Source organism: Lacerta agilis, chromosome 6 (assembly GCF_009819535.1).
Source record: "Lacerta agilis isolate rLacAgi1 chromosome 6, rLacAgi1.pri, whole genome shotgun sequence".
Classification (NCBI taxonomy): domain Eukaryota; kingdom Metazoa; phylum Chordata; class Lepidosauria; order Squamata; family Lacertidae; genus Lacerta; species Lacerta agilis.
Genome location: NC_046317.1, coordinates 85,106,066 through 85,129,947, shown reverse-complemented (window position 1 = coordinate 85,129,947; position 23,882 = coordinate 85,106,066). Strand labels below are relative to the sequence as shown.

The 23,882-nt window shown below is 41.8% G+C and overlaps 1 protein-coding gene and 1 long non-coding RNA gene across 3 annotated transcripts in view; one reads left to right on the top strand and one right to left on the bottom strand.

Moving 5' to 3' along the window:
- Positions 1–630: 630 nt before the first annotated feature.
- MTG2 (mitochondrial ribosome associated GTPase 2) lies at positions 631–18,795 on the bottom strand. Of its 2 annotated transcripts, none has more exons than XM_033153688.1 (7): positions 18,572–18,795; positions 15,060–15,239; positions 9,827–9,974; positions 5,712–5,827; positions 5,190–5,408; positions 4,249–4,387; positions 631–1,375 (listed from the first exon to the last, which is right to left on the bottom strand). In XM_033153688.1, exons 2-7 carry the CDS (start codon positions 15,231–15,233, stop codon positions 981–983), a joined length of 1,191 nt encoding a protein of 396 aa, XP_033009579.1. In that variant the 5' UTR covers positions 15,234–15,239; positions 18,572–18,795; the 3' UTR covers positions 631–980. The 2 variants fall into 2 exon arrangements, with proteins under 2 accessions (XP_033009579.1, XP_033009578.1); XM_033153687.1 differs by having other exon boundaries at positions 18,576–18,791.
- Positions 18,796–20,637: 1,842 nt separating this feature from the next.
- LOC117049068 overlaps positions 20,638–23,882 on the top strand; it is a 5,274-nt gene continuing 2,029 nt past the window's right edge. Inside the window, exons 1-2 of the long non-coding RNA XR_004426912.1 lie at positions 20,638–20,748; positions 20,846–20,891. This is a non-coding gene — a long non-coding RNA (uncharacterized LOC117049068). The remainder of the gene's footprint in view (positions 20,749–20,845; positions 20,892–23,882) is intronic.

The following is a 23,882-nucleotide window of genomic DNA, read 5'->3' as shown; positions in this document are numbered from 1 at the left end:
TGGATGATGGAATCACAAAAGCAGTCACATCACTAAAGAACAAGATAACTTCAGAGGATACAGGAAGCTACCAAGTCTTTTGTTCATTAGATACTGGGGGATAAATTAGATATGGCATTTGTCACATAATTCACTCTTGCATAGTTGGGAATGCCCAAGGTGGATGCAGGGGAAGAGATCTTTAAATTTTTGCCCTGCTGGAGTCCTGACCGGAATCTAATTCTTCCCAAGACTATTTGCAATGGGCAGCAAACTCCCACTACTGCCATCAGGTTCACAGGGTGCTTCTCTCTGAACAACACTGTCCCAGTATGGTTCAAGCACCTTCATTCCTCTGCCATTTTCAGTTTTTAAGTTAACTATGCAAGCACAAACCATGCGACAAAGACCACACTAGTTTCTCTCTCCTCTGATGCAAATTAGACACTGATTTTTATTTATTTATTCTTACAGAGAGAAAAGCAAAGCAAAGCAAAGGATTCCAGTTCATGCGTCGATACTAAAATGAACACCACCACGATAAGTTTTAATTAAGTCCAGGACATAAACTGGAATTTCAAGCTATTTAAAACAGGGCCATCAGCAGCTGTAGAAGGCACACACATGAAGTAAACAAAACATGTTTTAAAATTACTTTTACACAAGAGACATTTATTTATGTAAATTTATTTCACACAGGCTCATGGAACTAATTTTTACATTTTTATCTAGAAATTCCTGGAAGGTAGACAGTTATTTCCCTTTACATTTCTAATTGAAGGCAGTAGGAAAATACTCATCTTGCTTGGCAATGTTTATATTTTTAGAAGCACAGTTATCCACTGATTCTGCAAGCTGGGATCATTCCTCTAGAGAGGGTGGGGAGAAACCTCTGTGGTTAACTGCTCCAGAGAGACAGACATTTATTCTGAAAGCAAAGTATTTTGCACCCACCCCACCCACTTTCCACCTAAATATGGCCGGAGGGTCCCTGTGGCCAGCTACCACTTGACAGGTGCATGGTTCTGTGCTTCTTCTGTTTTGACATACTCATCATACAGTTCTTTCAGGTGCAGAAACAACTCCTCCAGGTTTTCACCTGTCAAAGCAGACAACGGGATGACTTTCTGTTCCACTCGTTCCTTGAGGAGAGACAAATTGCTCTTTGATTGTGGAAGATCAAACTTATTTCCAATGATGGCATGAGGTCTCTTTGACAAGCCTTCATCATACTGCTCTAGCTCATATTTTAAGTCTTGCAGCTGAGTCCAGGGCTCAGATACCGAGAGATCTAACACAAACAGAAGAAAGCGGCAACGTTCTATGTGCCTCAGGAAGGCTAAGCCCAGCCCCCTGTTTTGATGGGCCCCTTTTATTATCCCAGGGACATCGGCAACTACGGAAACAAAGCAGAACCCAGCAAAAACAATCATTAGTATTCTGGTCATTTGAGCATGGTCACACAAACGTCAGATTTTGTCTGCAAGACTAGAACCAGAAACCAGCATCATTCAAGCACGCAAAGAACTCCACCTGCAAATTCAGCATGGCTACAAGCAGCCAGCATGGCAGGAGTAGAAAGAGCTGTTATACAGTGGTTACATACGCTTCAGGTTACATACACTTCAGGTTAAATACTTCACTAACCCAGACATAATGCTTCAGGTTAAGAACTTTGCTTCAGGATGAGAACAGAAATCGTGCTCTGGCGGCACAGTGGCAGCGGGAGGCCCCATTAGCTAAAGTGGTGCTTCAGGTTAAGAACAGTTTCAGGTTAAGAACAGACCTCCGGAACGAATTAAGTACGTAACCAGAGGTACCACTGTACATTTCCTCCTGAGCATCATACTACAGGGTTCCACAAATATCAGTGTGGCTTGTTGTTGTTTAGTCATTTAGTCGTGTCTGACTCTTCGTGACACCATGGACCAGGCATTCCTGCAGTTTGGTCAAACTCATGTTGGTAGCTTCGAGAACACTGCCAGCATTTATGTGTGCTTCCTGTTCATTCTTACCCCTTTTCAGATCCTCTAGTATTTGAAGTCGGCTTTTGAGAGACGTGCGGATTTCATTAGTTTGTGCTACAGTATGAAGGAGGTAAGAAATAGCACTATATAACCAAGCCATGCCATAAGTGCACGGACATCTGCCTGTGCAGTGGGACTTCCTCTCCTCTTCCCATGTCCACCCCCCCCCCAAATGTTATGGGGGTACCTCAACCCTCCACAGCAGGTTGGGTGACTGTGTGCTTGGAGAGGAATGGGAGAGGTAGTTCCATGGAGCAGGAGGACGTCCTTGAACTAACAAGACACTTTTGTTGGATAAAACCCCAAGAGTCTCTCCTGCTGTTTCTTACTTTTCCAAACTGCTTTGCAAGCCTAGAGGGCTTGCCAGAGAAGCATCGCTTTGCTTTATTCATGCTGGGGTTCGGATAAGATCAGAGACAGCAGAGAAACTGCAGCACTTGTGAGAGCTTGTTGGAGGTGGCTGACAAGCCATTGCCCCTAACTGCCCAAGGCACATCCCCGGAGAATGGATTAGTGGATGCTCGCTCAAAGCAGATACAGCGGTACCTCTGCTTACATACTTGATTCGTTCCGGAGGTCTGTTCTTAACCTGAAATTGTTCTTAACCTGAAGCACCAGTTTAGCTAATGGGGCCTCCTGCTGCCGCCGCTGCCCAATTTCTGTTCTCATCCTGAAGCAAAGTTCTTAACCCGAGGTACTATTTCTGGGTTAGCGGAGTCTGTAACCTGAAGCGTCTGTAACCTGAAGCATCTTAACCCGAGGTACCACTGTACTCATTCTGTGCTTGGGGATTTGAAAGAAAATATTCTCGGCAACACCATTCAGTAGTTTCTATGTGAATAAAGCAGACTAATTAGAGATGACACAAGGCACTGTTTCTTCCAAAATGGTTAGCTTTAATAGGAGTCCACAGACACTGGGGTTAGCTTGGTAGACAGCATCTATTTATCCTTGCTACCAACTCCCCCTTCCCCGCTCTTTTTCAAGTCTTCGGGCATATGCAGAGGGGAAGAGGTAGTACAGCAATGTGCCTACTCCACCTTTGCTTATCTTGGCTTGTGAGATCCAGCTGGGGAAGGACTGACAAGGAGGGTCCAGGGTGGATTTTCCATGGGTAATTCCCTTGTACACCCAATTCATCAGGCTGATGGGCTGTAAAACCTAAGCCTGCTTTCCCTTGCCAATGCCCAATCAGGAAAGTACTTCAAGGTTCCTGACTCCAATGGCATGATTTGGGCAAAACAGACTCATGAACCAAATAATAAAAAATAATAATTTGAACCCCTGTTGTTTAGCCCATAGACTAGAGTCACCCCACAAATATTGCGGGACTAATGTATTTATTAGCAAACAGGAGATAAATATCTTAATGTTGTCAAGTCTCTTAGCTGTGCTATGATTAGCTCTGTTCTTACCTTGTCTTCTTTTAATAATTTTTTTAATTTTTTAATATTTTTTATTATTTTAATTTTCAAAATTACAAAAAACAACATACAAAACACAATACACAGGAAAGGAAAGGAACACAAAAATACAAACAGAAGAAAAACCCCATTTCCACCCCCCACCCCCTTGTGTTGACTTCCAGCCTTTTCTATATTGCGGTTTCTATATCCTAGTTCCATGTATACCTAATTATAAGTTTTCTATTCCTTTTGTTTATTTGCTTGAGCCCTTCACCTGTCTGCCAGAAGATCAGCTTTTTCCTATAAAATTTGCTAAATATTCTTTAAACAATTTCCAATCTTTATCTATTTTTTGGTCTGGTAGCCCCTTGCTTTCTCCTGGTTTTTTTCCGCCGAAATTCTGAGATGTTACCAATTTAATTTGCCAATCTTCTTTGCTTGGAACTATATTGCTTTTCCAGTTCCTCATGATTGGGAGTCTAGTGGCTGTAGTTGTGTACATCATTATACATCTATCTTTTTCTTTAATTTCCTCACTTAACATTCCTAGTAAGAATATTTTGGGATCTTCTTTTAATAATTGTTTTAAGTGAGGCTGTGATTTTGTATTTAAGCCAGCTGATCTCAGTAAGCACAGGCCTGCCAAAAGAAGTATGGGGTATTTGTTTTACCGCCCTTCATCCGAAGATCACAAGCCAGTTGAAAATATAAAAACACAAAAATATACACCATGTGTCTATGATACACAATTTTCTTTTTGCTCTTTCAAGAGGAAATGCGATGGAAGCTCAATAAAAATATTAAGCACTTGAAATGAAGTCCTATGAAAAACATACCTGCAACTTGCTCATAGTTTTCATAGTGAACAATGCCTACATGTGGATTTAAGGTTGTGAATGGGTAAGAAGCCACTGCTGGTTTTGCATTGGAGATGGCTCGCAACAGCGAAGACTTCCCAGCGTTAGGGAATCCTACCTGGAATAAAGAGCCCAATCTGGATTATTTAGAAGGCAGGTCTCTAGCCACACTGTTCAGACACATCACTGTTTGGCTGAAGCTAGAACATTGCATTTTAATACATAGGTGCGCATAGACGCGTTTGTGAAAATGCTGCACCCACATGCTTCACCATGATACATGTTGTTCATAACGGCTAGACAAGGTGAGCCCAAGTTTTCCAGTTGTTGCTAACATGAACATCATCAGCCTCCAAGTCAAGAGATCCAAGCACATACACACAAACCAGTACAAATCAAAGGACTAGATTTTTAAAGTCATATCTCCCTCACTCCACATTATAGGTAAAGGTATTAAAAAGGTAAAGGACCCCTGAACAGTTAAGTCCAGTCAAAGGCGATTATGGGGTTGCAGCACTCATCTTGCTTTTAGGCCGATGGAGCCGGCGTTTGTCCACTGACAGCTTTCCGGGTCATGTGGCCAGCATGACTAAACCGCTTCTGGCGCAATGGAACACCGTGATGGAAACCAGAGCGCACGGAGACACCATTTACCTTCACGCCGCAGTGGTACCTATTTATCTACTTGCACTGGCATGCTTTCGAACTGCTAGGTTGGCAGGAGCTGGGACAGAGCAATGGGAGCTCACCCCATCGTGGAGATTTGAACCGCCAGCCTTCAGATTGGCAAGCCCAAGAGGCTCAGTGGTTTTGACCACAGCGCCACCCGCATTCCTCCACATTATGGAGCTATTCCTAACTAAACAATGAAAGTTTGTTCCTCCAGAGTCAAATGTTCTACTGAAAAAAGGCAGACTCACCATCCCTGCATGGGCCATGGTTTTAAGCTCCAAATGGAGAATTTTTTTTTGACCTGGTTCACCCTCAGTAGCAGTTGTTGGTGCTCGATTGTCATTGGCCAGAAAGAAACGGTTGCCTTTCCCTCCAGCTCCACCATAGGCTGCAACATACTCCTCACCATGATGGTTGAGATCAGCCACAATTGTACAGTCCTCTTTAACCACCGTACCAATGGGAACCTTGGAAATAAAAAGAAAGTTAAGCAAAGCAAAGACGACTGTTTGCAATGTGTTGCAATTTGCTTATGCCTGAGTGCAAGCAGAGATCCAAATTGTCCCAGCAAGCTCTCAGAGCTCTCTCACATGGTTGAAGTACGCCTGTAAGCGTTTAAAAGGCTGAAGAGAAGTAAGTTGGACTGGATGGCCCTTGTGGTCTCTTCCTACTCTATGATTCTAGGTTGTGTTATGGGGCAGCAAACAAAGACAATTACTTTTTAAAAAATGAAATGTATAAAAATTAAAATTAAAACATTAGCTGCTTACCTTAACATAGATAGTTTTACCAGCAGCTCCATAACAGTTTTTGCTCCCTCCATTTACTCCACTGAAACCTCGATAGAGTGAGAGAAGAGAAGCCAAGGATCTGACTTGCTTATCCACTGTAAAGCAAGATTTAAAATGTTTGAAGTGTACAGTACTCGTATTAGATAAATTTTCTTGTCTGCATATGCAAATCAAGTGATTCCAAGATGAGGACACATCATTAATGTCAGAGAATGTTGTGTTTGCACTACCCAGCAGAGGACACTGGGACAAAGCAATACTAGGAGTGATCTAGTGTTCTTACTGCTCGCCTGCCTAAACCATATCAGAATGCTAACAGCGTATTAATGTACATTAAAATATGTCTTTCAGAAGGTAACTTCACTTGTGATCAGTAAAACCAAAATATTTCAATGACCTTGGGAAGACAACTTGAAAAATGCCTAGAAATAAAGAATAAAAAATAATTGTTTCACACCTTGTTCTACACACTTTGTTTTCAGTAGTTAAAATGCCAAAATTCATTAATCCGTGCTGTTGACGATAAACACACTTTGGTTCATTATCTTATTTTGGCTAGCTTAGATTATTGTAATTCTCTATTCCCATTTGAAGCATCCTATTCTATCTTGAATTCTGCCACCCAACTTGGGCTTTTTTCCTTGTATCCCCCCCCGCATACAATTATTATTATTATTATTATTATTATTATTATTATTATTATTATTATACTTATATACTACCCTTCATCCAAAGCTCACAGGGTGGTTTACAGTATAAAAACACAAGCATCATGTTCCTTTTCTTTGGATTACTTTATGGTGGTAATGTTACCATACCGTGTTTCTCCTAAAATAAGACACCGTCTTATATTTTTTTTCGCTCAACAAAACACAGTATGGCTTATTTTCAGGGGATGTCTTATTTTAACCGTGTCGCATCGGTACGCTGCATAGCCACGCCTCTCCAGGCTGTTTTAATGGGAGGTACCACATCACTATGGCTTATTTTCGGGGTATGGCTTATTTTTGGGGAACGGCTTATATTTCGCAAATGCATAGAAATCCTGCTATGGCTTATTTTATGGCTATGTCTTATTTTAGGAGAAACAGGGTATTATGCTAAATTTCAGGTAGCATCTTGGATCAAATGATCCCACCATTTAAGTAGAAGGCACTTCTAAGTGTAGTGCATCTCTGTGAGCTGCCTTGATCCTGGCTCTAGAGGAGGGATAAAGAACCTCTGGTCCTCCAGAATGTTGCTGGAGTCCAGTTCCCATCAATCCCAGCCAGCACAGCCACTGGTTAGAGATGATGGGAGTTGTAAGTTGTAGTACAGAAACATTTGGAAGGCAGCAAGTTTCCCATTGCTTTTGAATTATGGTGCTGGAGGAAACTCTTGAGAGTCCCATGGACTGCAAGAAGATCAAACCTATCCATTCTCAAGGAAATCGGCCCTGAGTGCTCACTAGGACAGATCCTGAAGTTGAGGCTCCAGTACTTTGGCCACCTCATGAGAAGAGAAGACTCCCTGGAAAAGACCCTGATGTTGGGAAAGACGGAGGGCACAAGGAGAAGGGGACGACAGAGGATGAGATGGTTGGACAGTGTTCTCGAAGCTACTAACATGAGTTTGGCCAAACTGCGGGAGGCAGTGAAGGATAGGCGTGCCTGGCGTGCTCTGGTCCATGGGGTCACGAAGAGTCGGACACGACTGAACGACTGAACAACAACAAGTTTCCCATCCCCGCTCTTGAGGGTCAGCAGAATGAGTGAAATGACCAAACCCTTGTGAGCACAAGCAAATTCTGCTTGACTTACAGGTTCTTTGGATCAAAATTTGTGTTCTTTGTCGTCCCTTCCCCCCCACCCCACCTTTTTCTCCAATTCATCTTCTTGTGTCCTCTTGATCATTTGTAATACATTTCCTTCTGCTTTGCACCTTTCTGCTCTTTCCTTTTTTTTTTTTTTGCTTCTTTTAATGGAATTCATTGCCAGCCTATAGTTGGTTAACTCATTCTTATTTCCTTATTTAAATATGGCTCACAGATTAAAGCTATAACAAAGTTATTATGGTTTACATTTCTACATTCCCCTTCTCTTCCTCCAGTTTCAATTATGTGACTTTTTTTCTATGCTGTATGAGAAAACAAGCTATTTAGGCACAGACCTGTTTCTGTTTGTACTCAATACCACACCTGGTTTTTTAGGTGATCAAATAATAAATACTAGTATTACTGCAGCTAAGCTGCTTAAGATAGTACTTTGAAAAAGATGGAACTGTGATTACCATGCACTTTGTATATAAGGAGCTTAAGAAAGTTTTTAGAATGCAAGTTAAGATACAAAAAATCCCAGTGCCACAAAATAACCACCAAAAACTTTACAGTACAGCTACTGATGCATTCAGTAAAGAGGTTCAAGCTATATGATTTGAAGAATGGCTCTTCACGTGGAAGAGAGCATGTTCAATCTAAAATAGTTTACTTTTCATTGTACTGGAATTGCCTTTTCAAAGCTGCAATTTCAGCACAATTACTGAGCAGAAAATATAGAGGGATTGCGCTATCACCTAATGTAGAGCTTGTCAAATGAGCAAAAGCATTACACAACCAGCACTGTGCCCATGCAGCCACTGGCAGCTTAGTCTAGGCATGCTGTGGGTATAGGAGTTTGAAAATTCAGCAGCAAGCTTGGAAAAGAATGCAATCATATGCACACTTAGATGGATGCAAGCCCCAGTGAACACAGTGAAGCCTACTTAAGTGTAGGAATGCATAGAACTGAGCTGCATTTTGCTTCATTAAGGCAGAACTCCCAGGATGACTTTGGTGTGCAATCATAGCTGTCAACCTTTCCCCTTTTTTGCGGGAAATTCCCTTATTGTAGAATTGGGAAACAGCAGGGAGGGTTGGCAGCTATGTGTGCAATACTTGAACAATCCAATCAAAGTTTGATCTGTTTAAGCACCATTCCGATCAATGGAGCATAAGCATGCACACTTAAGATTCTAGCAGAGGCTGGACTGATTTATACATTATGAATCCCATAGATGAAAGATACTTTTACGTAGCAAGTCTGCCTGTCTGTAAATTTCCCCAAGGCACTTCTATGCAACTTATATAAAGCAGAAGTGCCCCCTTTAGACAATTCAAGTTACAGGAAAGGAGACTCCAGCTAAACATTAGGAAGAACTTTCTGACAGTAAAAGCTGTTCGACAGTGGAACAGGCTCCCTTGGAAGGTGGTGAGCTCTCCTTCACTGGAGGTTTTTAAAGCAGAGGTTGGATGCCCATCTGTCATGGATGCTTAAGTTATGATGCCTGCACTGCAGGGGGTTGGACTGGATGATCCTTGGGAACCCTTCCAAGTCTACAATTCAATGGAACAACACTGGGTGCAAGCAATTAATCTGCCCATGTTTATTCTGGGCATCCACCAGTATAAGAGCTGCCTCTTCTATCGGAGAATTTCTGCCTTGTGGAACACAGGTGCTAATATGCAGTTTCAAGGCTGTTTCTAAGTACCTTTGGTATGCACTCTCAATAAGTTTTTTTTTATCCTACTTAGGTCATTATGCCACTCTCATCACCACAATGCTGAAGCACAATCCATAAGTATATTATAAGTGTATTATATAAGTGTATTATTATGGTAGCTTTTGGCTTCAAGAGGGAAAATGGTATCAACTTTTATGCATAAAAGCAAGGTCAGAGAGACGTGCTTTCTATTATTTCCAGAGAGTGAACCTTCTAGTATCTCTACGGCATATGCACATAATTCATGTCAAGTTGTCAACTAGCTGGATCCTCTCTTCTTTACAGTGATTCATCCCAAATAAGCTGAGTTATGCATAAAATACTTTCTCATTTTTGGAAAAACAATTTTTATATTAATTTTAGGCTGGTCCAGTTATATACTGCTTTTTGTTAAATGTAAAACATTATGTTGGATTGTGAGTTTTACATTACTTGCATTGAAATTATTTTATGTATTGCATTATATTTTAATTATTTTATTGATTTTTGTAAACTGCCAAAGAACTTTGCTTGAAGGGCAGTCTAGAAACAAAATAAACAAATGTATCAAGTTTTGCGAAAGAGATATTATCTCTTACCTTTCAGTATAATGTCTCCCCCATCTCCTCCATCTCCACCATCAGGACCTCCAAATATTTTTCTAGGCTCACTGTGGAAACAGCTGACACCATCACCTCCTTTGCCTCCTTCCACATATACCCTTCGATGATCTACAAAGTATCGGGTCTGAAATAGGGAGAAACACTATTCAGAAAAGCAAATCAGGACATTTAAGAAATTTTCAATTCTAAGCCTACTAGGAATTAAATTTCCATTTGATAAGCGAGAGGCATTTAAAGTCTACTAGGAATTAAATTTCCATTTGATAAGAGAGAGAGACATGCATATTGCATTTAAGGTACCAGCGAGATAAATTTATCTGGCATTTATTACCGAGCACAAATTCTTATACTCAAGGCCACAGACTGGGAGAGGTATATTCGGGAGGACTGATCCATCCATTGGATGTTTTCGACATTTCTCAGAATTCTACCAGTTCTTCAGTAAAAAGGAAACTTGATTCGACATTCCAGTGTTCTGGGCAATTATTGCAAAGGCACTAGTATGACCAACAAGCAATGATCCATCTATTTCAAATAGTGACCAATGAAGGAAAAGGGGGCAGATTTTCCGTACTAGTATATTATGTTTTCCATGGAGTAGCTCTTGAAAAGCACTGATTCAATTGGTTCAAAATGCCATTGCCATACTGTTTGGCACTGTCCAGCCACAGCAGGTTCCGTTGTGGTTTTAACTGGTCATTTATTTGTTTTCATTCAAATTGCTCGTTTTCACCTTTAAAGTCCTAAATAGCTAGGACTTTCCCTGTAAGCTCAGGGTTTTGCATGCAAAAGGCCACAGGTCCAGCAGCTTCCTATATTCCTAGTTGCACTCAATCCCCATTTCTCAAGGGTATTCTTTTTCAGCTCATGATCAGAAGCGAGGAGCAAATACAGCAGGCAGTCCTCCTTATCATACAGTGCCTCTTGTCAGGATACAAAGTGCTTCACTGTTATCTAATTTATTCCAAGGCAGCGGCACTGAGTTTGTTCAGAAGACCCTTGGAGACTTATCAGGGGCTCCTATGTGAAAGGACTGACAATGACACGTAAGTTTGCCTTAAAGAGAACTTGCTCACTGTTAGTGGACCTTGTCCTGCAATGCAGTGCTGCAAGGAAGAGGTGGGTATGTTCAAAAGGGCACTCTTGTGCTGCCAACAAGACCCAACAAGTTTGGACCAGTGGCCTGCCTGAACCGAGTAGGCATCCAGAACATGTCCCCAAATGCTCTATGGTAGGTTGGAGCTCCACGGCAGACATGAAAAGCTTCCTCAACAGAGGTTGATGTGGAAAGTGCTCTTTGAGGTTGCAGAGCTCAAAATACTGTAATGTATCTGAACTGTGAAAGGGGCAGAGGGAGGAAATAGTTAGTTTATTCTACTGCTCTCTAACACAACCCAGGTATGCTGTAAAAACAGCATTCAGCATTTAAAGGACATATTTATCTAGTATTTCCCCCTTCTTGGAGGAGAGAAGCTGTAGCTATCCCAACAGCAATCTCATCAGCCCAGCAGTTACAATTCGTTTTTTATTTCACTTTTCAACTCTTCTTCTTGCAGTAATATAGCCAAGTAATTGCTATGTTCCCTGTGAGTTTTTTTTTTTTTAATATACAGTAATCTATAAATCAGTACAGAATTACTGGTAATATCTTAAGTCTTGTGATAACACCAAAGAATTATAGTTTGTTTTTTAAAGCACAAGCAGCTGGAAGGGAATTGATTGCCACAAACATGGCCAGTTAGGCAAATGCTGCATAGAAAGGTTCAGGACATTGAAAATAACGCAGGGTGAGTGCCTGGGCAAAATGCAGGTGGCCAGCTGTGTGCTTAAGTTGTGACAATATTTGAGGAAAAGGAACATTTTCTGAATTTACATAGCATCACCAAGTGGTTACAACAGCAAACTGCTGCCTTAAATTACTCAAAAGCAGCACAATAGTTGCCCTTTCTCAGTGGTTTGTTGCTAAAAGGATTTATAAGCTTGCAATCTCAAGCACATTGCAAATTAAGTTGAACAAGAGAGCCCTTTCATCAACAGAGAGGATTATGCAGCCATATTTTTCACAAGATGAGTTTGTGATCTCACGATAAATAGCCACAATATGTACTCTAGTAACCTTAGTTATCAAACGTATCTTCAGCTTGTGAGCTGATCAGTACTTGACAGATGCAGTTCTGAGCACAGACTATCTCATGATTTGGCCAGTGGTTCATGCACAAAAAGCAGGATGCGCAGGGCAGGGCTATCCACCATTATATAACTGAAAAATCTTCTTGAAGAGGAAAAATGACTGGCACACCTGCATTTTTAACACAAACTTGCCATGCAAATCTGCAGTTCCTATTATTATTATTATTATTATTATTATTATTATTATTAAATTTGTATATGAAATTAAGACCAAATACAACCTAAATCTTACACAAGTACTTAATGCACAACCTCACAGTACAGAAACAAACAGAATTAGCAAGATATAAACACACAACTTAGCTTATTATTAGTCACTAGCTGACCCGGCCACACGTTGCTGTGGCTAATAATGTGGATTGGAAAAGGAAGTATAGTGGAAAAGAGGAAATGTATGGTTTTTATACCTTATTTAGTTGAAGTGTAGGGTGTCTGCAGTGTGTTTTGATGTGTAGTTGTTGTCTTTGTGCAGTTTGGAGGTGTTTGTGGTGGGACGGGATATGTTTTGGAAAAAATATAAATGAATTCCTATGTCCTTGGGACGGGGTATGTTTTCTGAAAAATATAAATGAATTCCTATGTCCTATAAAGAACTTAGAGATCCATTTTAAATAAAAGTACACCTTCTCCTCATGTAAAAACAGCAGGGAGGCCCCATAAATAACCCAGAGATGCGTTTTATTTAAAAGGGCACATTCTGGAGAAGAGAAGGTTAAGGGGTGATATGATAGCCATGTTCAAATATATAAAAGGATGTCACATAGAGGAGGGAGAAAGGTTGTTTTCTGCTGCTCCAGAGAAGCGGACACGGGGCAATGGATTCAAACTATAACAAAGAAGATTCCACCTAAACATTAGGAAGAACTTCCTGACAGTAAGAGCTGTTCAACAGTGGAATTTTCTGCCAAGGAGTGTGGTGGAGTCTCCTTCTTTGGAGGTCTTTAAGCGGAGGCTTGACAGCCACCTGTCAGGAATGCTTTGATGGTGTTTCCTGCTTGGCAGGGGGTTGGACTGGATGGCTCTTGTGGTCTCTTCCATGATTCTAGTCATTTAAAAACGTGGTGATTTCTGGACCGTCCATTGGCCGGACTTAGAAGGCGAGTGGGCCATATCCGGCCATGGGCCCTAGGTTGTCTACCCCTGGTGTAGCCGGGTAAGGTGTTGCCATGGTGTGCGTTTTTGGGCGGGCTTGTTTCTGTGCACGCGGTGGAGGCTTTGTTGGGAGGCGGCGTTGGGTAAAATTTGTCTTTTTGGCCGGCATGGTTGTGGATGTGTGCGAGGCGAGTGCGCCAATTGGGGAGGCGTGTTTTTGTGGTGGAGTGGCTCTGTGTAGGCGGCGGAGGAAGCAGCCGAAATCAGGACTTGGGTAAGTTTTGTTTTTGGTTGTGGAGGTGGGCAAGGTGAGGGAGGAAATGGCAGCCGCGGCTTTTTTCTCCGCCTTTGCTCTTTATAGGCGTTGTTTCCGTTGTTGTAAAGTCGCGGCCTGTGGAGGTGGGCGAGGGGAGGCAGCAACTTAAGGTGGGGGGCTTTGCAGGTTACGGTTTGTGCGCCTCGGCAACTGCGGAGGTGTGATTTTCTGGCGGACTGTGTGAAGGCGATGGAGGAAGCGGCACAAAGTGGGAATGGGGTAAAGTTTTGTTTTCGGCCCTCGGTTCTGCACAGGGGGTGGTGGGGACGCAATAAGCTCGCTCTGTGTAAAAGTCGCTGCCTGTGTAGGTGGGCGAGGGTAGGGAGCAACTTGTGGACGGGGGCTTACCAGTTTGCACGCCTCGACTCTGCGCATGGGTGACGTGAGGTCAGAAATGGTGGACGGTGCTTTGCAGGTCCGCGCGGGTCGGGCAATGTCTTAGGGCGATCTATCTTTCTACTGGTTGCTGGCAGTGCCGGTCGAAAAAGAGGAGGAGGGGCTAGAAACGGGTACACTGTGCTATACCTTCAAACATCCACTGGAGGGGGTAATTTTTTATGTAAAATCATATTTCTACCTATGAAAGGTGTGGTATATTTGCAATCTAGGTACTCAAGATCACTCCTATATACCCATGGAATGTTGTGTCCAAATTCAAAGAGAATCGGTCAAGTGGTTACGGAGCATTGCGGCTACATCAAACGACCCATCTTGAATGTTTTTATATATAGATTTGATAAAAGAAGCATTTTTGTTAAGGTCAATGAACTATGGCCCCAACTATCTACAATTGTCAGAATTCTTGCAGCTGAATTCTAACTAATAAGAGGCCTCGAAGCCATTTTGCAGCCCCACTAAAAGCCAAATAATGAAGTGACATTGAGACCCCTTATTCTTACATGTATCCACAAGAGTAATTATGATACAGTAAACAGAGCACTGAACTTGGACTGGAGAGAGATTGGTTCATCAAATCCTGCTCAGCCTTGCAACCAGCTGGCTGTCTACCACCTCCCATCCTAAACTCTCTCATAAGATGGCTGTCAGGATAAGAAGGAAGTGGTGGCGGGGAGAAACTACGTATGGTGCCTGGTACTCCTGGGAGAATGGGAGTGGGGAAATGGAAATTTAGTAAATAAACAAAGATAACATACAGTTCATTCCTATATATCTTTACTTAGGGAAGTAAAGATTGCAGCCTTTTTCAACCTGTATATAGGATTACTTCTATGATCATGTAAGTCAGGATGTCTGCATCCTAAAAACACTTGCGTGCAACATTCCTGTTGTAACACAATTCAAAGAAACAAAGTAGACATTGCTAAAGGGTTTTCAAACAGTATTTCTGCCTTATCATCCTGTAACCTTCACATGAAAAGGATGCAAGAAATAAAAATGCCAGAGTTCTTACCGAATGCTTACTAATGAATGTTTAGCTTAATATTTTCTGGTTTTGCATTATGTCTTAAACTTAAAAAGGCTTTTAAAGCAATGTGTTATAGGAAAGTGGAAGTCAGGGAACTCCAAAGGCAAGTAAGAGAAGACAAGAAATATATTGCAGTGCCACTAAATTTAATTTGCTACTAAACTGAATATTTTTCAAGACTTTACCAGCTTCTTTTCTGAAATGTCTCTTCTATGTCCCAGTCGCCGAGACTTGGAACACCTTGTGCAGGTTGTGCTAAGATTCCTGTGCCAGCTCTTCTGAAGTAAGTAACTTTGTATGTGTGAATGTGTCACTCTCCATTGGCTTTCCAACCAAGCTCTGATGGGTATTTGTAGCATATTTGCCTATCAAGGGAGAAAAACAGTGCTGCCAAGATCAAGACATACTAAAGAGCAAACATTGAGAAAACAAGAAGCGTCAATGTATCAAAACTGAACAAAAATTCCTTCTTGAAAAGACCAATTATGCACAGCTGCTTCCACTTCTGAGTTGCAGTGGTTGTGAAAGGGCTGGAAAATCAAGTACACTTAACTCTGATGAATTGCTGCCCTCACAAGAGCATTCTCACAAACACTTTTGTTATTGCAGAACTCCCCCAGATCAGTTCTGCTATTCTTTGTAAACAATAAAGATACCTCAGTCATCCAAACACTTATCCTTGCGCATCCCACTTGCACATTTTCAGAATCAAACTGGCATGTTGAGAATATGGAACGAATGCAGTCATACTGTGTTAAGTGATGGCACAACTGTCTGGTTATTTTAACTTTTATAATATAAAATCAAGTCTCCAACATTCTGTCACACTTAAGCACAATTAAGAATCAGAACCCAGAATGCAACAATTCAGATGAAAGGGTAGGCTTGATTCAGTTGGCAGGCTCACCAGTGATAGGAAGCAGGTTAATCCCTCTCTTTCCTTGGAGGTTTTAAAGATGAGGTTGGTTGGCCGTCTGTCATAACTGCTTTCCTTGAGATTCCTGCATGGCAGGTGGTTGGACTCAATGACCCTTGTGGTCCCTTCCAATTCTACAATTCAGTAGTACAGACTAACTGTATTCATTTGCCTTCTCTGATATAAGAAGATAACTACCACTCAGTCCCGTGGGCATGTTTAAAAGATCTGCACTTAGGGACACTTTCGAAGCAAGGGCAAAACAAGCACTCCAACAGAGTGGTATGACAGTGATACTAGGAGGGTGCAATGGACTGCACTGTGCACCAAAACAATGCACCAGCTTCCTGGTATGTGCACTGTTGTTGCTTATAGGCAGAAGAGTGTTTACCACAGTGCAAGCACACTAGCAAAAGCACCACAGTGCTTCTTCACCAGATTGTTTGGTGTTTTAGTATGTTTTCACATATGCTGTAAGCCGCCTAGAGTGCCTGGGAAAACCCAGCCAGATGGGTGAGGTATTATTATTATTATTATTATTATTATTGTTATTATATTTAGCACATTTATATCTTCCATCACAAAACCCAAGACACGGAGTTCTCAGATGGTCACCTTCCGCAAGTGCTGACCATACCCAGGCTTGATTGGCTTCAGCACTGTTACCGCACAATGTTTTGTGTTGTGAACAGCCACATAACGTGGCAAGGACAACCAAGCAAGTGCTAGAAATAACCCCAGAATTGGTCTTACTAAACATCTTCCAAGACAACAATGCCCACTTACACCACAAAGAACTCATAACCCATCTACTCTCAGCAGCCAGAAACATCATAACCAGACACTGGAGAGACCTGTCAGGAGTAAGCATGGACCAATGGTATACCAAGTAGTATGGGAAACAGCCCTACTAGAAAAACTAACCAGTAAGCTGAAACTGACACGGGGACAAATAGAAGAAGACGCCTTCACCTCCCCTTCATCACGCACACAGCCCAACAAGACAATGACAAAAATCTACCGACAGCATACAAATCAATATGGCTAACCTGATCAAAAACACTTACCCACCCCACTCACACAGGAAACCAAAGACCACCACAGCCAACCACAAATTAACAATCACACCCTACGCCAACCCCGACCTCTCTCACCACCAAAGGAGCACAAGTGAATAACAGAGAACCTGCACAAACAACACTGACACCAAACCCTACAAATATTAAGTAAAATAGAAACATCGTCACCCCACCCCACCCACCTCTCCCCCCTTTTCTTCCTAATGTCTCAACAAACAAAACTGATGTGTAAAAATGTTACATGGAAAAAAGAGAGACATTGCACCTTTGTAAATCAAGAAAATCTCTAATAAAGAAATACTTTTAAAAAAAATAACGTGGCAAGGACCAGTAGAATGAAAAAAACCAAGTTAGGCTGCTACCCTACAGAGACTTAGCCAATAGCAAGCCCAACTGAACACAGTGGGAGATTACTTCTGACTAAACACATGCAGGACTGCACTGTTAGCCATCCTGGTGGGATAGGAATGTCTGAGACGACTAACCAGAGTGATAAACACAGCACACGTCTATCTTATTTTTATTGTGCATTTTAATTATGGATTTAATTCACACTTGTAAACCGCTTAGAAGCCTACTGTGGCAATAAGCGGATTAAACAGCAACAAGTTTTGGGACTAAAGCCTAGCCACAGTAGTTAATGCGCTGGCTGCTTCAAAACTGGATTACCGGTACTGCAATGCGCTCTGTATGGAGCTTCCCTTGTGCTTGATCCAGAAACTGCAATTAGTGCAGAATTCAGCAGCACAATTGCTGGCGGAAGTGAGGCCTTGTCACCTGTGCTCAGAGACCTGCACTGGTTGCCGATTTGCTACTGGGTCCAAGGGGCTGCTATTAGCATACAAAGCCTGTAACAACTTGGGGCCAGCGTAGCTAAGATATCGCCTTACCCTACATGCAGGCACCCACTCGACTTCTTCGATCAGATCGGAATTGGCACTTACAGCAGGTGCCACACAATGTCCACAGCACATCTGCGTTAAGAGCTCGGGATCATTCCATGTGGCAGCACCTGCACTTTGGGACACCCTGCAATATCGGAATCAAATCAACAACTGCACTTTCGGTGCGCTCTTCTGTTTAGACAAGCCTACCTGGATGCTTAAAGAGAGCTGAGGTCATTTTCACCTGATTTGGCGTTTTAAACTTCTGCGTGTTTTTAAAACAGCACTGTTTGTTTGTTTAATCTTTCTGTAACCCACTCCGGGGTGTCGGTTTCTTTTCTTTTCATAACATTAAATAAATTTAAAATACATACATATATACTGCAGCAGCAGCAGCTCCCCCAGCCTGCCCAGCACATTTTCTGAGGCAAATATCCAGCTGCCCATTGACAGTTTTCCACAGAAGGCCAACCCCCCCTCACCTTTCTCACTGACACACATGCAGCACATCTCGCTCCCTACTCTGCCCTCCATATATATTCATATATATATATATATATATATATACACACAGAGAGAGAGAGAGAGAGAAAGAGAGAGTGCAGTGTGTATATATATATATTACAGTGTGTGTGTGTGTGTGTATATATATATATATATATATATGAATGAGATATATATATATATATATCTCACACACACAATGATTTTATCGTGGTTTCTTCTCGTTTTTAGGCACCTAGGGTTTTTTTTTGTACGGTTTGTTTGTAAAAGAAGAAGAAACGGCATACACGTAAATTTTAAAAAAAAAGTCTCACCCACCCCAAGCTTTTATCCTAGCTCCGCCATTTTCTGACAGGCTTTGCCCATCCGCGGGTTGAGCGTCACACGCCTGACGTCAAAGCCGCGCGCCGCGGGCGCGGAAAAAGAAAGCGGTGGCGAGGGCGGGTCGGGGCAGCAAAGACCGTCAGCCATCCCTTTCGCTGCCTCGCGCCAAGCAGCTGTCGCGCAGACGCAGTTCTAGTGCCTGCTAGGTGCTGGAAGCGGCGGTCGCAGGGCTGCGTGTGCGCCTGCGCACCTGCCGGGGCTGGCGGTTCAAACGTTTGCGTAGCGCCGCTTCACTCCCACTCCCCCTTCTTTTTCTCATCGCAGACGTTATTGAACGGGATTGGTGGGAAGGGTTCGCTGGAGGGTTGTGATTGGCTGATGTGGCGATAGAGGCGGGAGAAGCCGGAGTTGAATTGGCCGTTGAGCGGCGAGGGACAGGAGCAGCTCCTGAGGTAGTTCCAGTTTTGGCCTGTCAGTATTTTCTTCTGAAAAGGCTCCTCCGTCGCATAGGGCTATTAAACATAACTACGAGCATATAATTGATAACTAATTTTTATTTTGTGTTTTTGTTTTTTTTAATAACCCCCCCACACACACACACATTTACACATATATTTATTTATATCCCGCCTTTTCCCCTCATGGGACTCAAGGTGACTTACAAAGACAACTCCATGGTTCTATGAAATGCAACCAAAACGGCACAGCACCAGCCCTTTCCATTCAAAGCAGCCATAGTTCCCAAGGACCTTTAATTAAAAGCAGCAGCAGAGGCCAGTTGACATACAGACGACAGAAGGAACCAAGGAGGGAGCCAGTCTGGCTTCTCCAGGGAGAGAATTCCAGAGTGTGGGAACAGCCACTGAGAAGGCCCCTTTGGCAGACACACTTTGTCTTTGTTACCGTAAGCATCATATAAATATACCAGCAATGAACTTAGATGAGTTGTATGACATAATGTAACTAAAATGGCACCATTCACACAATCAGCAAGTATAAGCACAACCGGGGGAACCCTTGATATTCTGCTAATACAGGCATCCGCTCACTCACACAAGGGCCTGCATGTGCATAAGTGAAATCACATAAAGTGGGGAGTACCCGCTAAAAAGCATGTTAGGCAGGTAGGATGAGCAGCCTAAACAAAGTCCCGCTGTGCCTCTAGTCCCTTTGGGGCTTTGCCTGCCCTTAGGGACGTCCTCTTCAGACTCTAGGAAGGGTCTCCTCTCGAGCCAGTGTGTAGTGGATAAGAGTGGTAGACTCATAATCTGGTGAACCGGGTTCGCGTCTCCGCTCCTCCATATGCAGCTGCTGGGTGACCTTGGGCTAGTCACACTTCTCTGCAGTCTCTCAGCCCCACTCACCTCACAGAGTGTTTGTTGTGGGGGAGGAAGGGAAAGGAGAATGTTAGCCGCTTTGAGATTCCTTCGGGTAGTGATAAAGCAGGATATCAAATCCAAACTCTTCTTCTGCTGCTGCTGCTGGTTTCTATTTATTTCCTGGTTTTTATTTAATTCCCAACACCATGTATATACGTGGTGGTCATGTGTGAATAGATCATGCATAAGATTTCTGCATTGCAGGGGGTTGGAGTAGATGACCCTTGGGATCCCTTCCAGCTCTACAGTTCTATGATTCTATAAATATGGGAGGTACCTGTACTTGGCTCTACTAATTTCCAGTGTCTAATCTGAGAGAAGATATGGACATTGAATTCTGAACATGACAAAGGTGCTGTTGGTTTGCAATTTTCCCAGTTTGAATGTATTCAACCTGCACATGTGTCAATGATCAAAACTGCTTTTCACCAGTTTTGAGTCCAACTGTTTCGCCAATTACAGCCCAGTCTGGAAGAGGTATATCTAGCCTCAGTCACTCACACACTGGTTCAGATATAATAAACTACATTCAACCCATGCAAAAGGTAAAACGATTTCTGACTTTTGTCAGGCTTCTGACACCCACCTACCTTTCTGCCTTATGGAAAGCAAAAGACATTGTCACAATTCAATGACACATTCTTGCCATACAAAGGCATGGGAAAGGGCTTGTGAGAGAATGGCCTGGAAAGAGTCTCAAGGGCAACAGTCAGCTCCCAGGCCTGAGGTTCTCTAACCTGGATTACACCATTATGAAGGCACTGCTCTCCAGCTCATCATTAGTTAAGGTCAGAATGGTGGTACCAGTGACAGGGCTTTTTTATTGGCTCCATAGTTGTGGAACACTCCCTAGAGAAATCCAACAAATTCTCTTACTGTTTTTAGACACTGCTGTGGATACCTTTTTGTTCCATCAGGCTTTCTATGAGGGGTAAGTATTCCTCTTTCTACGCTCACTGCTATATACTGTTTTAAAAACATTTTTTTTGCTGGTGTATTTTCTGTTGTGCGTGTTCTTTACTACTGTTTTTATTGCTACTGGAAATTATTTGGAAATATTTTATTCTAAAAGGCAGGGTATAAACAAATTAATCTTAAATTCAAATTTATTAAATTATTAAATGAATCATGGATTCCAATGGCTTACTGGTAAATTACCCCCATGGGAGTGGATTGCCAGTGAACCATTGGAGTTCATGCGGCATTCTCTTAATTCTATGAATATAGCAGTTCTATGTTACTGTGTCATGCCTTCCAGGGAGATCATTGGCTAAATAGGAAACTAGAAAACCTGATCTTGAAAATCAAATGAGATTTGACATTTTGAAAACCGACATTAACACTTTTTCCTCATGCAATGATCTTTACTTGAAATATTTCAGAATATAAATGAAGTGTGATTAATGTATTGTTTTCATTAAACCTGCAATTAAAAAAAGAACAGACTTCAAACATGATTACAGCAGTCCTTTTAAAAGTCTTTTCATCATACGAAAAAGTACCATTACTTGGCTTCACAATCAATTCATTTTAACCTAAAACATGTCCAAACATTCTGTATTACAAAACAGAAAATATGATACAATTAATGAAAAAAGTCAAAATGCTGGCATCACCGTTTTGTTTCCACATCAATACATAAAAATGGACAACACATTAAATATTTTGTTATTAACAGTTAGAAATATTAACACTAAAAATCATGTATAAATTAGGAAATAATGTACAAACTATTTCCAAAGCGCTCTTTCAAATACAGTATATACACAACATTCAAGAAATTCTTAATGTAAGACATTTCCAACTGATGCAATGTTGCTGTTTTACTTGTTAAAATGCTTGTGGTCTTTCAAAAATGATTTTCAGCAATGCTAAAAACCACACGAGAAGCAGATGTCAAAGCTGGTAAGGAGCAATGCATTTTTTTCTGGCTATCAGTAAACTCTAATGTGAAGGTGACCATGTTTATTCTAACACCTCAATGTTCTAGGCAGGCAATCCATGAATGTTTCCCACTGCACTGGTGTGAGCCTCTCCTGCATCAGCACAAACAGCCAAGTCCTGACAAATGCCAGGGACATAGGAGACCCTGCAGTGTAGTTGCCAAGCAACAACTGCTGGAAATTTTGCAGTGGCTGTTGGCCAGGGTACACTGCACCAGGGGCTCATGGCTTCTTGCAAAGGCCTCTTTTGATTGCTCCCTCTGAATATAACCACCCATTGTTGTGCAGTTACATGGGTTATGAGGGTTCCTCCTGCAGGGATGACCAAGCAGGCTAGGCAGAGAGTTATTGGCCATCACCCCAAAGTGCTACGTTGCACTGGCAGAGTTGTAAATAGAGCAATCGCTGTGCTTAGTGTTATGAAGGGTTCAGAAAAAGGAAGACAGAAATGACAATACCTGTATGGACAAAAATTCTTCTTGATGAGCAACTATACAAATGTAGATTTGTTTGCTTTGGGCCTGTGTTGCTTTGTATTTTCACTGACTGCTTGTTAGCAATGCAAGGTATATTGGAGTTTTTTTCCCTATTGCTGCCTTTAAAATTATTTAATAGTTTTCATTTATACCTTTATATGCTCTTAATTTAAGCGGAATAAAAATTCCTAAATACATTTTGCAGAAGGGTAGATCTTGAGCAGCACTTTCTAGCAGCACTTTCCCTGACCCTCATACATATACAGTATAAATTGTCCTTCCATTTGTAAAGTATTCTCATAGATCATTGGATCATTTTTTAAAATAAATAGTAATATTGATATTTTTGGGGTCCAGTGTCTATTTTCTGGAGGTTCGTGTTTTTCAAAATTGGTTTCTCAGCACAAAATCTAAACCATCCAGATGTTTAGACCAAAAATATTTTGAAACAATTCCTAAAGTGATATATTCTTAAATTGAGTAAACATGTGTACTCAAATTCATTTTAGATTATCTATCTTTAAAAAATCCCACCACTTTTTGAAAAATCCTGTAGTTTTGAACAACAAACTGAACATCTTGCCAATCTTTTAAAGTTTAAATGTTTTAGAAGCTTTAAGTTTGGTTTATTTACGGTATGTTTAAACTGTATGTTGGGCAGCACTTGCATTCAGAGCTGAGTGGCATCTGACCCAAGGTATCATAGGGAAAGGGTTGTGTGGCTCCCTTTTCTGTATGCGGAAGGGAAAGGCTGTGCCAGAAAGTAGGTAGCATGGGTGCCCCTCAGATACACACCCCTGCAGAAATCATGGGAATGAGCAGTACTAGCTGAGGCAACGGAAGGAGAGTTGTGGAAATTGTAGCCCTCTAAATGCTACAAGGCTGCTGTCCCTGGGTTAACCTACTACCCTGTATTGTCTTAGACACTGGCATTGTGTACAAGAGCTTTGAGGGCTGAGCTTTATAACTGATAAAAAGGGCAGGCAAGAATTGTGAAGGAGCCCTGCAAAGATGAGGGGACCAAAGACCTACTGACTTCCTTTCCCTCTCTTTTCTGCCCTCCCCCTGAGTAGGGATCCTTGTGATACTGCATGCCTGGTGTGCACCTGCTCTCTCATTCCCAACAGGTGATCAGCATAAGAAACCCAGTGTGACCAAAAGACACACCATGAGCAATAACTTTTATAACAACAATGCCTTTTAAATGCTACAATGTTTCCTGTATTTCCTAACAATGCAGGATCCAGTCAGTTAAATATAATAAACATTCCATGAATATATCTGATTATGTGATTACTGGAAACAGACTTTCCAAACTGCTACTGAAGCCAAAATACCAAGGAAGAGCTATCATACTTAGAGTAGACCCACTGAAATAAATAGACTTAAGTTAGGCATGACTATCTTTTTGATTGATTGATTGATTGATTGAAGCAAATGATATTCTGCCCCTCATTAAAAAAATGTCCAGGCAGATAATAAGGTTAAAAATACAAAAAATCT

Coding starts and splice junctions, on each gene's coding strand:
- MTG2 (XM_033153688.1), bottom strand. CDS start 15,233: ATGCTACAAATACCCATCAGAGCTTGGTTGGAAAGCCAATGGAGAGTG. Junction 9,975..15,059: donor ACATTTCAGAAAAGAAGCTG/GTAAAGTCTTGA, acceptor TCCCTATTTCAG/ACCCGATACTTTGTAGATCA. Junction 1,376..4,248: donor AAACTATGAGCAAGTTGCAG/GTATGTTTTTCA, acceptor TTGTTTCCGTAG/TTGCCGATGTCCCTGGGATA.